At 42.9% G+C, this 18,001-nt stretch overlaps 1 protein-coding gene across 3 annotated transcripts in view; it reads left to right on the top strand.

Moving 5' to 3' along the window:
- The window catches only part of LOC135528570 (forkhead box protein J3-like), an 88,993-nt gene that overhangs the window by 15,120 nt on the left and 55,872 nt on the right, over window positions 1-18,001 (top strand). For all 3 annotated transcript variants that reach the window (XM_064957745.1, XM_064957743.1, XM_064957744.1), the window contains exons 2-3: window positions 8,763-8,866; window positions 11,976-12,400. In XM_064957745.1, the coding sequence (XP_064813817.1) occupies window positions 12,074-12,400 (327 nt within the window). In that variant the 5' untranslated portion in view covers window positions 8,763-8,866; window positions 11,976-12,073. The remainder of the gene's footprint in view (window positions 1-8,762; window positions 8,867-11,975; window positions 12,401-18,001) is intronic.

The raw sequence follows: 18,001 nt of genomic DNA, 5'->3' as shown, positions 1-18,001 counted from the left end.
TTTCATAAATTTTAGAATAAGGCTGTAACTTAACAATGTGGAAAAAGTCAAGGGTCTGAACTTTCCGAATGCACTATGTGCTATGTGTATAATTGAATGTATAGACAATATAGAATATGTAGTATAACCTGAACAACATAACATACATAACCTAACCTAAACAAGAAGCTCCCACGCTGAGGTCTGTTCAACGCTGGTCCGACCAATCTGATTCCACACTCCAAGACTGCTTCCATCACGTGGACTGGGCTATATTTCGTATTGCGTCAGACAACATTGACGAATACGCTGATTCGGTGTGCGAGTTCATTAGAACGTGCGTTGAAGATGTCGTTCCCATAGCAACGATTAAAACATTCCCTAACCAGAAACCGTGGATTGATGGCAGCATTCGCGTGAAACTGAAAGCGCGAACCACTGCTTTTAATCAGGGCAAGGTGACTGGTAACATTACTGAATACAAACAGTGCAGCTATTCCCTCCGCAAGGCTATCAAACAAGCTAAGCGTCGGTATAGAGACAAAGTAGAATCTCAATTCAACGGCTCAGACACAAGAGGTATGTGGCAGGGTCTACAGTCAATCACGGATTACAAAAAGAAAACCAGCCCAGTCACGGACCAGGATGTCTTGCTCCCAGGCAGACAAAATAACTTTTTTGCCCGCTTTGAGGACAATACAGTGCCACTGACACGGCCTGCAACGAAAACATGTGGACTCTCCTTCACTGCAGCCGAGGTGAGTAAAACATTTAAACGTGTTAACCCTCGCAAGGCTGCAAGCCCAGACGGCATCCCCAGCCGCGCCCTTAGAGCATGCGCAGACCAGCTGGCTGGTGTGTTTACGGACATATTCAATCAATCCCTATACCAGCCTGCTGTTCCCACATGCTTCAAGAGGGCCACCATTGTTCCTGTTCCCAAGAAAGCTAAGGTAACTGAGCTAAACGACTACCGCCCCGTAGCACTCACTCGGCATTTAACACCATAGTACCCTCCAAGCTCGTCATCAAGCTCGAGACCCTGGGTCTCGACCCCGCCCTGTGCAACTGGGTACTGGACTTCCTGCCGGTCGCCCCCAGGTGGTGAGGGTAGGCAACAACATCTCCACCCCGCTGATCCTCAACACTGGGGCCCCACAAGGGTGCGTTCTGAGCCCTCTCCTGTACTCCCTGTTCACCCACGACTGCGTGGCCACGCACGCCTCCAACTCAATCATCAAGTTTGCGGACGACACAACAGTGGTAGGCTTGATTACCAACAACGACGAGACGGCCTACTGGGAGGAGGTGAGGGCCCTCGGAGTGTGGTGTCAGGCAAATAACCTCACACTCAACGTCAACAAAAATAAGGAGATGATTGTGGACTTCAGGAAACAGCAGAGGGAACACCCCCCTATCCACATCGATGGAACAGTAGTGGAGAGGGTAGTAAGTTTTAAGTTCCTCGGCATACACATCACAGACAAACTGAATTGGTCCACCCACACAGACAGCATCGTGAAGAAGGCGCAGCAGCGCCTCTTCAACCTCAGGAGGCTGAAGAAATTCGGCTTGTCACCAAAAGTACTCGCAAACTTCTACAGATGCACAATCGAGAGCATCCTGGCGGGCTGTATCACCGCCTGGTACGGCAACTGCTCCGCCCACAACCGTAAGGCTCTCCAGAGGGTAGTGAGGTCTGCACAACACATCACTGGGGGCAAACTACCTGCCCTCCAGGACACCTACACCACCCGATGTTACAGGAAGGCCATAAAGATCATCAAGGACAACAACCACCCGAGCCACTGCCGGTTCACCCCGCTATCATCCAGAAGGCGAGGTCAGTACAGGTGCATCAAAGCTGGGACCGAGAGATTGAAAAACAGCTTCTATCTCAAGGCCATCAGACTGTTAAACAGCAACCACTAACATTGAGTGGCTGCTGCCAACACACTGACTCAACTCCAGCCACTTTAGTAATGGGAATTGATGGGAAAAGATGTAAAATATATCACTAGCCACTTTAAACAATGCTACCTAATATAATGTTTACATACCCTACATTATTCATCTCATATGTATACATATATACTGTACTCTATCATCTACTGCATCCTTATGTAATACATGTATCACTAGCCACTTTAACTATGCCACTTTTGTTTACATACTCATCTCATATGTATACACTGTACTCGATACCATCTACTGTATCTTGCCTATGCTGCTCTGTACCATCACTCATTCATATATCTTTATGTACATATTCTTTATCCGCTTACACTTTGTATAAGACAGTAGTTTTGGAAGTGTTAGTTAGATTACATGTTGGTTATTACTGCATTGTCGGAACTAGAAGCACAAGCATTTCGCTACACTCGCATTAACATCTGCTAACCATGTGTATGTGACAAATGAAATTTGATTTGATTTGAGAAGTGTGTGACCAGTGTTCCCTGACTATGTAGGGCATTAGCCTCTAAGGTGCATGGTAGAGTAACTGGGTGGGAGGTTGCTAGTGACTAATGTTCAGGGCAGGGTACTGGGTAGAGGCTGGCTAGTGGTGACTATTTTAACATACTGTTGATGGCCTTGAGGTAGAACCTGTCTCTCGGTCCCAGCTTTGATGCACCCATACTGACCTTCCCTTCTGGATGGTAGCGTTGTGATCAGGCTGTGGCTCGGGTTGCTGAGGTCCTTGATATTATTCTTGGCCTTCTTGTGACACCGAGTGCTGTAGATGTCCTGGAGGGCAGGCAGTGTGCCCCGGTGATGTGTTGGGCTAACAGCACCAACTGCTTCCTCATCACGTTTTAATTTACCACTCTTAATGAATGCATGTGCGGACTTGGCATAAGCACTTTCTATCCAAGGTCTCCGGGTTCCTACTAGTCTTGCACTATTGTCTGTAATTCCTGTGTCAAGTCACACTCTTGACAGGCAATTATTCTATGGATGGCTGTGGTTCAAGGTGTGGTTGCATTCAGAGATTTGATTTTGGCGCTTGCTTCATCATTGCTGAGCTGTGGTTACAGAAGCTAAATACCTCTGATGGTATTAACACGTAACCACAAATCAGACATGCTCTGAACCCTGTGTACCAATCAAACCTGTGGTAAGGACATCAGTGCATCCCAATAGCTAGCCTATTTAGCTGTTTTACTCAGCAAAGCACAGTAAGGCTTGCCTCTGCAGACTTGAACGAAAACAAAAGAGCATGATTTGTAATGGCACACTCGCTTCAGATACAATAGGGGAGAGCTCACAGATATATGGGTTAGGCCAGCCACTGTGGAACTGGTTGACTGGGTAATCACCGTCTTTTTGCTCTCCCCCCCTTTCCCCAGCAGCAGTGCTATGACCCCTCTCTGTTGTAACGTATTACTCATCCTAACACCTCCACTACTCTAACGCTATGCCACCACAACATTCAAGCCCACGCTCTCAACTGCAACAACAACCGCAGCAGCACAGCAGATCGGGGCTTGTGGCTGCTTGATTTGCAGCTAAAGCCTACTCTTAATGACGGAAAAATAAGGACTTGTGCAAACGCTCACCTGGCATTTTCCCTCTTCCCTTTTTGTTTTGCCATGCATGTTTGACTAGATGAATGTGTTACACGTTTTGTTTTTTCAACTGAAAAATAAACTGGTTTGCGGGCAGAGTATTATCTTGTATGTTGCTCTCCAGGGGGATCCGCAGAGACAGAGTTTTGTATTCCTGGTAGATCGGCCCGTTGAAGTTTCAGGAGACGATAGTGTGTGTGATTGTGTGGACTGGTGTGCGTTTCTGTTTTAAGGACATTTGAAGGTTGTTTTAATTACTCAAAGATGTGCAGGTATCCTTTGGAGGCTTAGCTGTACTTACTGACCAGGTTTAGTCAAGAAATTGTCTTTACAGTGTTCAAGCAGGACTTTGGTCCACACTGAAATGATCCTATACTCTAAAATAAATATTTGAGATTATTTACTGGCTTTTATTAATATATAAACTTCTATTTTAGGATCTTAATTGTGTACAGCGTCATTTAGCCTTGCTTGTGTTCTGACAGTGAAAGTTATATACACTGAGTGGACAAAGCATTAGGAACACCTTCCTAATATTGAGTTGCACCCCTTTTTGACCTCAGAACAGCGTCGGGGCTTGGGTCAAAAGTGTTCCACAGGGAAGCTGACCCATGTTGACTCCAATGCTTCCCACCGTTGTCTCGGTGTCTTTTGGGTGGTGGACCGTCGTTGATACACACGGGAAACTGTTGAGTGTGGAAAAACCCAGCAGTGTTGCTGTTCTTGACACACCTAAACCAGTGCGCCTGGCAACTACTTACCATACCACGGGGCGGCAGGGTAGCCTAGTGGTTAGAGCGTTGGACTAGTAACTGGAAGGTTGCAAGTTCAAACCCCCCCTACCTGACAAGGCACAAAGCTGTCGTTCTGCCCCTGAACAGGCAGTTAACCCACTGTTCCTAGGCCATCATTGAAAATAAGAATTTGTTCTTAACTGACTTGCCTAGTTAAATAAAGGTAAAAAAAGGCACTTAAATATTTTGTCTTTCCCTTTCACCCTCTGAATGGCGCACATGCACGTCTGTTATCTCAAGGCTTAAAACGACTAACCTGTCTCCCTCCCTTAATCTACACTGATTTGAAGTGAATTTAGGTGACTTCAATAAGAGATCATAGCTTTCATCTGGTCAGTCTGTCATGGAAAGAGCAGGTGTTCCTAATGTTTCTTACACTCAGTGTATACAGTGCCTTCAGAAAGTATTCACTCTCTAGTTAAGACGACTCAAGATTTTGTTGTCTTAATTAAATCCATTTAAATCCCATTTATCTTTTTTTGTCAGCGATCTACACACAATACTTTAATGCCCCCCCCCCCTCCTGCTTAAGTTAACTATCGAAGCTGTTCCAAATCAATTATAACCAGCTGAGGGCTCCAGCTATGCATTTGGTTTGCTAACATGCCAGCTATGTAGCTAAATGGCAAGATTAAGCTTCTTGGTTAAAGCAGAGACCATCAATCCCATCCTGGAGGAAGACCCATGTTGCCTAAATTGTTTGGTGTTAATTTAATTTTTTTATTTTACAAATAGCGCCCCCTGTGTGCACTTCTGGTAATACAGTATATCCCGGTATGGAACAAACTATGAAAATCTGGATAATGCTCAACCCTAATCACTAATGATTCAGAGGTATTCTCTATTAATCTCTAATGGCATTAACATAAAAAAAGAATCTTTACACTGTTGGAGGTATGATTTGAAAACAGTCCCTCAATATTTCTTAGTCTAAATCAATTTGTCAACCTTCCTGAAACGCCTATTTTCTGTTAACAAATTAACAGTAGAGCCTTCTCTTCTGAAGCACTCTGGTTGTTTTGTAGCAGAAGCTGTGCTGTGTTCAAGTCTGAAATGGAGAGGCGGGCCTTGACAGCAGAGTGAGGCACGTTGACAGAAAACAGCGCGGGTTCTAAGCTAGGATTGAATGGCGGGAACCCACTTACTGGGATTTAACAATCAAAACCACTCCCTTCTCTCGGGATAAATGACTGCGAGAAACCAGTAAATGATTTATGTGAACAGCATGGCATGAAATGGAACCGCTAAGTCATATGCAATGTCTTAATCTGGCTTCTCTACGGCCTCTGCATGATTAATCGACTCTCGGGGGGGGGGCCACAGACAGCCCATCTCAGTATGCAGCGCAGTTCACAACGCATGTAGACCCATTAACTCATGGCATCTTTTTTTTCTTGTGACAGGTAGGCCTCATTTGCTGCAGCATAACCTATGCTACAGAAATATAAAGAACGAATGCCTGTAATCTCTCTGGCTTTCGGGGGTCACCTAGTTTTTTTTTTTTTAAATTGCAGCTGCAGTGTTTTAAAACCGCCTGTCACTCGAGTATTGTTGCTTTAAATCAATGCACGCGCAAGCACACTCTCGCACTCACTCTCTATCAACTCCATTCAAATTGCATCCAAAATAGATCATCTTGTTCTAGATTGATACTGTATATACAGTTGAAGTTTACATACACTTAGGTTGGAGTCATTAACTTGTTTTTCAGCCACACTACATTTCTTGTTATACCATAGTTTTGGCAAGTTGGTTAGGACATCTACTTTGTGCATGACACAAGTCATTTTTCCAACAATTGTTCAGACAGATTATTTCACTTATAATTCACTGTATCACAATTCCAGTGGGTCAGATGTTTACATACACTAACTTGACTACCTTCAAACAGCTTGTAAAATTCCAGAAAATCATAGGCTAATTGACATTTCAGTCAATTGGAGGTGTACCTGTGGATGTATTTCAAAGCCTACCTTCAAACTCAGTGCCGCTTCGCTTGAAAAATCTAAAGAAATCAGCCAAGACCTCAGGGAAAAGTCTGGTTCATCCTTGGGAGAAATTTCCAAATGCATGAAGGTATCACGTTCATCTGTACAAACAATAGTACGCAAGTATAAACACCATGGGACAATGCAGCCGTCATACTGCTCAGGAGACACATTCTGTCTCCTAGAGATGAACGTACTTTGGTGTGAAAAGTGCAATTCAATCCCAGAACAACAGCAAAGGACCTTGTGAAGGTGCTGGAGAAATCCGGTACAAAAGTATCTATATCCACAGTAAAACGAATCCTATATCGACATAAACTGGAAGGCCGTTCAGCAAGGAAGAAGCCACTGCTCCTAAACCGCCAATAGAAAGCCAGACTACGTTTTGCAACTGCACATGGGGACAAAGATCGTACTTTTTGGAGAGATGTCCTCTGGTCTGATGAAACACAAATAGAGCTGTTTGGCCATAATGACCATCGTTATGTTTGGAGAAAAAAGGGGGAGGCTTGCAAGCCGAAAAACACCATCCCAACTGGGAAGCACAGGGGTGGCAGCATCATGTTGTGGGGGTGCTTTGCTGCAGGAGGGACTGGTGCACTTCCCAAAATAGATGACATCATGAGGATGGAAATTTATATGGATATATTGAAGCAATATCTCAAGACATCAGTCAGGAGGTTAAAGCTTGGTGGCAAATGGGTCTTCCGAATGGACAATGAACCGAAGCTGTGGCAAAATGGCTTAAGTCAAGCTATTGGAGTGGCCATCATGAAGCCCTGACCTCAATCCTATAGAAAATGCATGGGCAGAACTGAAAAAGCGTGTGCGAGCAAGGAGGCCCACAAACCTGACTCAGTTACACCAGCTCTGTCAGGTGGAATGGGCCAAAATTCATCCAACTTATTGTGGGAAGCTTTTGGAAGGCTACCTGAAATGTTTGACCCAAGTTAAACAATTTTAAAGGCAATGCTACCAAATACTAATTGAGGGTATGTAAACTTCTGACCCACTGGGAATGTGATGAAATAAATAAAAGCTGACATAAATCGTTCTCTCAACTATTGTTCTGTCACATTCTTAATATAAAATGGTGATCCTAACTGACCTAAGGCAGGTAATTTTTTACAGGAATTGTGAAAACTGAGTTTAAATGTATTTGGCTAAAGTGTACGTAGACTTCAACTGTAGGTGTCCTAACCTACTTTTTTCAGGTAATACATTCAAGCCTAATTTTTTTGCTAATTTTGTGTTATGCATAATAAGCCTAACTTATCCTCGGTCTCTCGCGCAATACGCAAGCACCTGTGCTCCGCTGGCCTCCTTAAATGCTCCTTAGCTCTTGGTCCCATGCAGTAACATCTTGACTAGAAAAGCTTGCTGGACATTTAGTTTGTTGCATTTCCTACACCAATGGACTACTTGAAGAGGGACGCAAGCTTTTGGGGGTATGCTGTAGCAGTTATTTATTCAGACCCATAACCATTCAATCAATCTTCGTAAGGAAAAGAAAGCCTTCTGCATATAATTCCAGTCACATATTATTCAAGGATGTCATTAGAATGATGAAGATAAGGAAAACTGTTGAAAGCGAGGAAGGATAGGCTAATAAGATTAGTGGAAAAATGTCAGCCTACTAATTATACAATAATGCCCCATTTATATTTTATTATCCAAATCACTAGCCTATACTTGTGACTTTGTAGGCTGCATCTGCTGCACCAGAATCACTTTCTCTTCTGCTTTATCATGGTTTAAATGATGTGCGTAAATCCAGTCCATATAATTCAATAGGCTACACTCAAACAGATGAACCTACTGGAGCTAGTTTAATTTATTTGCCCAAGATACCATATGGCCAGCAACATCTATGGGCTTTTCATGTTTTTCTGTCGTACATAATGGGCAGTAGCATATCATATATGTATTGGATAAGGGCACAATCATTTGGGCATGGGCTCATAAAATGTATTTGTCTCATCAGGCTCTGGTAGCATCAGGTCTGAATTTTATGCTGATCAAAGCTCTTATCAAATGCAGACATTTCCAGTTTCGTCAGGAAATACGGGGTTACCAGGGAGAAGTCATTTATTCTCGGGATGGAACATTTCTAAAATACCGGGAAAATATTCAATCCTATTCTGTCCTTCCGGGTTCCGCTGAAGAATTGGAATTGCTCCCGAGCTGTTCCCCCATTTTGGCAGTCAGTTGTGAAAACAATTCCCAAGCTTTTAGTCACTCCAGATTAAGTTGCCATTTCCACTTGGTTGGATGGAGAATGATAGAGTGAAGCTGGATAGACAGAACTCTGAGGAATAGTTTTGCTGTTGTGGTGGGTGGCTTTGTGATATTGCGAAGGCATTTATTTATGGGTCTCTGAGAGTTGTCAGCCAGGACTTGACAAACTCACCTTCTTGCTTTCTGTTTTACAGCATTGGATCCTGAATGACCATGCACCATAGCACTACTCTACCTTTGGATACAGTGCATTCCACAGATGCGTGAGCCAGAGGAGAGATGGCAAGAAACGAAAAGAGTAAGAATTTTGTTAATATGTTAATGTTTGCTGCCGTCTTATTTTATTTGTTATGGTCAATTGTATAGGTTTGAGTGAAGTTCAGACTTGCTAGGCTGTATAAAATATATTTTTTAAAGCTGTGATATGTAACTTTTTGGCGACCCAACCAAATATACATATAATTGTAACTTATAGATCTGTCATTCTAATTGAAAGCAAGTCAAAGAAGGTAGATCTGAACTATGTGTGCTATTTCTATGCTTCCCGTTAAGTTTCGTATACTTTCGGTTTCCTACACCAGCTTCAAACACAATGTTTTAGATGGCACAATGATTCTCTACATCAGGTATTACCAAACTGGGGTACGCACAATGCCGCTGGGTGTACGGCAAATTTTTTTATTTTTTTTCAAATGGTCTATTTAGAATTTTCAATGGGGCTATATATTTGTGGGAAGTTTCTTTCTCGCCTGACTAGCCTCGTTTCACTGGCAAAAACTCTCGCATGAATTCCACCAATGTAGCCAAACGTAGCTGCTGCTCATTCCGTTTGCTTGAAAATTGATTAATGGTTAAAAAAAAAGTAAGGCACGAGTCCATAGACACATACCAGCTCTACTTGTAGTACTGCTACTAGGACATCATACTGCTACTTACAGCTCTACTGGTAGTACTGCTACTACCAGCACTACTACACCTGCATCTGTTGACGACACAAGTTGTTCTGCTTCCACGAGCACATTCAATGCTAGCATCAGTAATTCTACATTTCTTGTTAGCCAAGCTAGCATGGAAACTGACAGTTGTCAATCTGATGCAGCCGAAGAGCTACTGCTCCCTTACCCGGGAAAGCACCGAACAACAGACAGGGACGTTGGACCATCGAAGAGGCGCAAAGATGATGAGAACCTCATTGATTTGGGGTTCACTTATATTGGGAGTAGTGCCTTTCCTCAGCCACCGTGTGTTATATGTGCAAAAGTACTCTCACAACTCTCTTGCGCAGACATTTAGAAACAAACATGCCAATTTAAAAAATAAGCCACAGGTGTTTTTTGAGCAAGAATTAAGATGACTTTCGAGTAGTAAGACATTTATAAGAGCAACATATACCATTATTAAGGGTCTGGAAGAGTCTTATGGTGAGCTACCGAGTGGCTAGGACAGGCAAGCCTCATACTATTGTGGAGGACTTAATTCTCCCTGCTGCCGCAGATATTGATGGGACAATGCTGGGGGGAAAGGCCAAAAAAACTATACAGACAATGCTTTGCATACAAGCCAGTGAATTCTATGCGTTACAGCTGGATGAGTCAACAGACGTGGCACAGCTCCTGGTATATGTCCGTTATGTTTATAGTGGGTCAATAAAGGAAGACGTCCTGGTTTGCAGAAGAGGATAACAGGAGATGATATTGTTTACTAGACAACTTTGGGACCTCATGGACTTTGGTGGTCAAGATGTATTGGTATCTGTACCGGTGGCACACAAGCCAATACAGGGAGACATAGTGGAGTGGTAACGCATGTGCAAGCAGTTGCTCCTGACGCTACTTGGGTCCACTGCAGAATCCACTGAGAAGCTCTTGCTGCCAAGCGAATGCCTGACAGCTTGAAAGATGTTTTGGACACTACAGTGAAAATGGTTAACTTTAAAGCAAGTCCCCTGAACTTTGTATTTTCTGCATTATGCAATGATATAGGCAGCGACCATGTAACGCTTTTACAACCTACAGAAGTGCGCTGCTTATCAATGTGCAAAGTCTTGACAGGTTTTTTTGAATTGAGAAACCAGCCTAAAGTTGGCCTATCTGGGTGATGTTTTTTCCTCACCTGAATGATCTGAATCTAGGATTACAGGGACTCTCCGCAACTAGATTCAATGTTCGGAACAAAATTGAGGCTATGATTAAGAAGTTGGAGCTCTTCTCTGTCTGCATTAACAAGGACAACACAAGTCTTTCCATCCTTGTGTTTTTTTTGTGTGCAAATGAACTCAAGCTTACGGACAATGTCAAATGTGATATAGCGAAGCACCGCAGTGAGTTGGGTGCCCAATCACGTGGGTACTTCACTGTTGACACACAACTGGATTTGTTATCCCTTTCATGCCTTGCCTCCAGTCCACATTTCCGATATCTGAATGAGAGAGCTTCATCAAAATTGCGTCAAACGGTTCTGTGAAAATGTAATTTAATCAGAAGCTACTGACAGATTTCTGGATTGTATCCTGCCTTGGAAAATCACGTAAGACACTGATTCCATTTGCAACCACGTACCGATGTGAGAGTGGATTCTCGGCCGTCACTAGCATGAAATCTAATTACAGGCACAGACTGTGTAGAAAATGATTTAAGACTGAGACTCTCCAATACATCATTGCAGAATTATGTGCATCCTTTCCAGCACAACCTTCTCATTAACCTGTACTGAGTATTTCACCATTTTCATATGTAAGATGGCTAAATAAAGAGCACATTTGATTGATTATTATATTTGTGCCCTGGTCCTATAAGAGCTCTTTGTCACTTCCCACGAGCCGGGTTGTGACACAAACTCACTCATTCTTACGTGTAATAAATGTATCGTATAGAGTGTGTGTTTGGCAGGCTTGCAATGATGGCAAGAAACAATATTTGAGAATGTGCTGACCCTGGTTCTAGAGGGGGTACGCAGCTGGAGGTTGAATGCTAGAGGGGGTACGCAGCTGGATGTTGAATACTTGAGGGGGTACAACGTTTGGGAGCCACTGCTCTACAGTATACTTGCTTGTATTGTCACAAATGGAAATTAGGCAATCTATTAGAATTGTATCAACCAGGAAATGGAAGGGCGATTTAGCATGGTGTCTTTAAATTGAGGGAAGCTATGCCAGACACAGTATTTGCTGTGCTGAAATCTGGACCATTCCGTGAAAAGAATAACATAATGAACTATATCCTATCTCCTGACACATCTGTAGCCCAGTCAGCTTCAAACCATATATCTGTATGTTTATTCTAGTGTTCTCCTTTATCCACCCAATACGGTTGTTTTTTTTTGGATATGATAAAAAAAACAGCATATGTTTTGCAGTTTGTTCTATCAAAATGAGCAGTTGTATAGCAAACATCCTCCTTTTCTTCCAGAATTCAGCTGGAACTGCAGTGCAACAGCAATCCAGTGAGCCAAAGGAGAGAATCCCCCTGAGTCCCTCCCCTCCCAACTCCCACAACCCTTCACCACCATGACCACTGAACTAGGGAGCAGCCTGACCTCCATGGACTGGCTTCCCCAGCTCACCATGCGGGCGGCCATCCAGAAGTCCGACTCAGGGCACCACGGGCATCATGGCCACGGACCGGGCAAGAAGAGCACCCCGCTGGACCCGGGCACAACACTGGACCAGGAGGAGGCGGCCCAGCACCGGGACGGCAAGCCACCCTATAGCTACGCCAGCCTAATCACATTTGCCATTAATGGTTCGCCACACAAGAGGATGACCCTCAGCGAGATCTACCAATGGATCTGTGACAACTTCCCCTACTACTGGGAGGCAGGCAGCGGCTGGAAGGTAAGGGGTGGAAACAGAGGAGGAGAAGGGTGCATTAAAGGGATGGTTAACTTAAGAATCAGTTTGTTTGGGATTGATGTCTGCAGTTTTTTGTGAACTCACGAAAGTTGTGATAACATTGAACTATTGCTTTAAGGAACTAACTTTATTAAATATCCTAGGAACACAGGCACACTGTATTGTGCATGTAAATTTGGTTGACTCCAGACGATGAAATATACAGTATAATCTGGCACATGAACTAATAGGCCCACTTCTCAGCCTCAAGCTGTAAACATTTACTCCCAGATGTACCTGGCCCAGTGCAAAGATGCTGTGGTTGAAACGGTGATCTGCATCAAAGGGAACGTGAGCAAATTCATTACAGTCGAGGTGATTACTATCAGCTGCACACAGTGGGAGACAGACATGAAGCCCAAGCAGTCTCTGGGTACTTTGATTTGGAGAATATACTGTTAATGTACAACTAAAAGAGCTTGTACTACACACACACACACACACACACACACACACACACACACACACACACACACACACACACACACACACAGAGATGCACAGACACTCACTCACGCACAGTGAGTAAGAGCCATCTCAGGTAGGCATACGTGTGCAGTCTACAGATTAGTGGGCCGGCTCAGCTAGAGAAGATGGGTATCGGGGAGTTATCTACGTTTGGTTTGTATGATAATGTGGATTCTCAGGCAGGAGAGGCTGGAAACCAATGCTAACTCCTCTCCCATTTTGAACACAAGCGCTTTTGCCACAGGATACACTGAGTGTAATCAGACAACTCGTCAAGGTCATAACATGTCCACATGGTATGAGGGAGCAGGACATGGGATGCGTCCAAAATGGTCCCCTATTCTCTTCACAATGTCGATGCTTTTGAAAAGTAGTGCACTACAAGGGAATTAGGGTGCCATTTGGGATCTCAACAGCTCGTTTGATACCAGCTGTTATGGAAAGAGGTGCTCTGCTGCGGCTTTATAAGCCATAATGAACATGTTTAGTTTCATGTTACTATGAGCTATGATGACGTGTTTTTACATGCATACCTGCATATGTACTAGTGAAAGGGGGGGGGGTTACAGATCGGGATATTATTTTTGACTAAATCACAAAATAATTTTTGTGCTAGTTGGCTGTACCTGCACCAAAACTCACCAAAACGTTTTTTTTTTTTCTTCCTAGCTTGGTCTGCATCATCTTTTTAAACAGGGAGACAATTTGTTTTCAGCACTTCTATTTCTATGACTGATTGAATCTTGTTTTCTCATGGCTCTCTTTTCCCTCTGCAGCTGACCTATGGTGAGCAATATGTTTGAAACACTGATTTTATTGTGATTCAGAGTATCAAGTACATATAAAATCGCAATACATATTGTATCGGCACCTAACTGTCATATCATATCGTGAGATCCCTGGCAATTCCCAGATCTAATATGTACTTAGAAATATATATGTATATTAATTATAGAAATACATACATGCACTACTGCTCAGAAGTTTGGGGTCATATAGAAATGTGATTTTATTTAAAAAAACAAGGACATTTTGTCCATTAAAATAACATCAAATTTATCAGAAATACAGTGTAGACATTGTTAATGTTGTAAATGACTATTGTAGCTGTAAACGGCAGGTTCTTTTTTTATTGGAATGTCTGCAGAGGCCCATCAGCAACTATCACTCGTGTTCCAATGGCACGTTGTGTTAGCTAATCCAATTTTATAATTTTAAAATGATAATTGATCATTAGAAAACACTTTTTGCAATTGTTAGCACAGCTGAAAACTATTGTCCTGACTAAAGAAGCAATAAAACTTGCCTTCTTTAGACTAGTTGAGTATCTGGAGCATCAGCATTTGTGGCTCAAAATGGCTAGAAACAAAGTCCTTTCTTCTCAAACTATTCTTGTTCTGAGAAATGAAGGCTATTCTCTGCAAGAAATTGCCAAGAAACTGAAGATCTCGTACAACACTGTACTACTCCCTTCACAGAGCAGTGCAAACTGTCTCTAACCAGAATAGAAAGAGGAGTGGGAGGCCCCGGTGCACAACTGAGCAAGATGACAAGTACATTAATGTCTAGTTTGAGAAACAGAAGCCTCAAGTCTGGTCTCAAGTTTAAAAGGGATCAGATCCACCCATTTCTTCCTTTTGGACTACACATCACATTTGGTCTCCGCTGGATCTGTTGGCGGATTGGATTCTGACTGACCGACTGACAACATTTTTGCGTACGGTTTTTAATTTGTTTTAGTGGGAATTATACCGTGTTGATTAGTGGTCAGTTGCACAGTAGTTGAAGACTACGGAGATTTGTTACTCTTTATGGTTGTGTGGTAAAGAGTGTCACTTCTCTTGTGTTTTGTGCAATAGAGTCAAGGTATATGCAGCAGTTTGGGCCGCCTGGCTCGTTGCGAACTATCTATTCCTAACAAAGACAGCCAATTTCGCCAAACGGGGGATGATTTAACAAAAGCGCATTTGCGAAAAAAGCATGAATGTACCGAACCATAAACATCAATGCCTTAAAATCAATACACAGAAGTATGTTTTATTAAACCTGCATGTTTAGTTAAAATAATTTCAGGTTAGCAGGCAATATAAACTAGGGAAATTGTGTCACTTCTCTCGCGTTCATTGCACACAGAGTCAGGGTATATGCAATAGTTTGGGCCGCCTGGCTCAGGAATATTTAGACTTATGGATGCCACCCATTCAATAAAATATGGAAATGTTCCGTATTTCACTGAAAGAATAAACGTTTTGTTTTCGAAATGATAGTTTCCGGATTTGACCATATTAATTACCTAAGGCTAATAACTGTGGCAACCTTGGGCCTCTCATGATATGTGCTCCTATCTGGTGCGCAATGTCAAGACGTTTAAATGGGGTGCCGTCATCTTTATCTGGGAGGGACAAACGGGCATTGCTGACCTGGGCATGCTGCTGGTGTGCTGGGTCAACTGGTGGTAGAGCTCGGACGTTTGAGACGTTGAACATTGCGAAGAACCTCTTCCATAGCCATCCCTAGTTGTGCCAGCTATTTGGGGTGTTGACGAAGTAGGTATCCCTGCTATTCGACCATCTGGGAGATGTTCTGATTTCCTGCTGCTTCAATTTTTGTGAGGCAGTATTCTGTACCGTAGACACTGGGAGCCGAGAAGCAGATGCAGGTGGTAAGTTTAATATAACATGTAACGATACAACGTAGGAGTTGCATCTAGACATAAGCAACAGAAACCATTCTGCCTTTGTAAGGAACCTAAGGGAGTGCCAGATAAAGGGGAGATAATGAGTTAGGTAATGGATTCCAGGTGTGTGTAATGATGGTTCCCAGGACCAGTGGTTAGTAAACCAGCAACGTCGAACGCTGGAGGGGAGGAGCGGGAGTAGACGTGACAGTGTTGGAGACCGTTATGAACAGAGCACCTTGTAGAATTAGCGATTCAGTAGTAAATTTTCTGGTATGGGTTAGGTTCAATAATCTTTGAGTAATGTATTTAGGCATAGGGAAAATACAGTTTCTATTCATTTGCGCAAATGAATAGAAACTGTATCTGTCTGGGGTATGTCTAGTTTCTGTGGGAAGTGAGGAGATGACTTTCAACGTCACAGCTGGGGAGAGGAGTGAGGATAACAGGATGCAGATAGCTGAATTGTATCTCAAGAAGGGAAGACCGAGCCAGACCACCTTCTGGCCCAGCCTGGGTCATCCTACTGTGATGTTACCTCATGTACTGAATTGGAGTTATAAGACTGTGTGACTGCGTCTTTATGTTCACAGTTGAAGCATCCAGTTGGCTGTAATAAATCTAGTTTGAGCTTTCTTGGTTTGTACCAGAAATCTAGAACGTAACAAAAGTCTAAGAAGAGGTAGATCTGTTCTGCTTCTATGCTTCCCGTTCTAAAGGTTTGTTTTTGCGTCTTTTACTTTTGGTTTTGTACTCCAGCTGAAAATATAATATTTATGGTTATTGAAAATATATTTTGCTTATTTTGTCACACAAACTAAAATTGTATTTGTTTATTTTTCTGATGGATGACTGTTCGTTTTTGAAATATTTTTTTATGAGGAAGAATATGTTTGTCTGGATGTGACGTTAGGGAGATGACGTCAAGGATGCTTGATGCAGTGAAGAGGATTTTAGGTAGATCTGATTCAATAAAATACAAATTCCATGTATAACCACTGATACGTGAATGAGGACTGGGTCGACAAATCCACTAAGGAAGGAGCCGGTCACCATGGCCCACCTTTCTCCAGTTTCTGCCATCTTGGAAATTACAAAGTTTCCTTTCATTCCCAGTCTGGCAGCCGATTCGTTCAAATCCAACCACATGTTTGCTGCGCTATAGTGTATTTTTTTGTTGGCCTATAGACAGCTCTCACACACATGGATCCTCGCTAGGTCCCCAGGGACAGTGGAAGCTCTGTCTCCTTGAATCTCCTTGTGCCCATCACTCACACAATGGGTTCCACTAATGGCAGACTTACCATTCTCCATTAAGCGGGTGGGGTGGTGCGCCATCAAATGGAATGTTAATCTATTTGGCTGTGTTTGAAGTAGTGACTCGTATTCAACCCCCTATCCATACAGGATGTGTCTGTCACCTGTCGTTAAGGTGTCCCAGTGATGTCTCTAGATCCCAGAGGATATTTAGATGTTACAATGCCACTCCCGTCCCCAGACTCCCCACCCAACACTCTTCCAACCCCTCCACCACACACGCTGTCTTTATTTAGCTCTCTCTATCTGTATCCTCATCCTCTCTCATAACAATTTTGTTTGCCATCTTACTGTGTTTCTCTTTCCCTTTTAATCTCTGTCTTTCTATCTGGCTTTGTCTCAGTCTCCATATCTCTCTCTCGCCCTTTGACAATCTGTCAGTGTGCCCTGGGAGCCCCAGGACAAATCTGCTGACGCTCCAAGAGTGTTATTGGAACAACAGACACTGCTAACTGGGGTTGTCTGCATATGGGAGCCCTTAAATATTGTCTTGCCCATTCACCCTCTAAATGGCACACATATGCAATCCATGTCTTAATTGTGTCAATGCTTAAAAATCCTTCTTTAACCTGTAGTGTCACCCCATCCCGTGGACTGGACCGTTGTCATCATCTGACACTAATTAGCATAACGCAACGGACATAAATCTTCCTAGAAAATCTTCCTATTCATGAAAATCACAAGTGAAATATATTGGAACACAGCTTAGCCTTTTGTTAATCACCCTGTCATTTCAGATTTTCAAAATATGCTTTGCAGCCAACGCTAGACAAGCATTTGTGTAAGTTTATCATAGCCTTGCTAGCAGCAGGCAACCTTGTCACGGAAATCAGAAAAGCAATCAAATTAAATCGTTTACCTTTGAACTTCGGGTGTTTTCACTCACGAGACTTCCAGGTAGACAGCCAAAGTTAATTTTTTCCCAAAATATTATTTTTGTAGACAAAATAGCTCTGTTTGTTCTTCACGTTTGGCTGAGAAATCGCCTGGAAATTGAAGTCACCACAACGCCGAAAAATATTCCAAATTAGCGCCATAATATTGACATGGCAACGTTGTTTAGAATCCATCCTCAAGGTGTT

This window comes from Oncorhynchus masou, chromosome 33, assembly GCF_036934945.1.
Source record: "Oncorhynchus masou masou isolate Uvic2021 chromosome 33, UVic_Omas_1.1, whole genome shotgun sequence".
NCBI classification, from domain to species: Eukaryota; Metazoa; Chordata; class Actinopteri; order Salmoniformes; family Salmonidae; genus Oncorhynchus; species Oncorhynchus masou.
The sequence above is the reverse complement of the archived record's forward strand: the minus strand, read 5'-3'. Positions and strand labels throughout refer to the sequence as shown.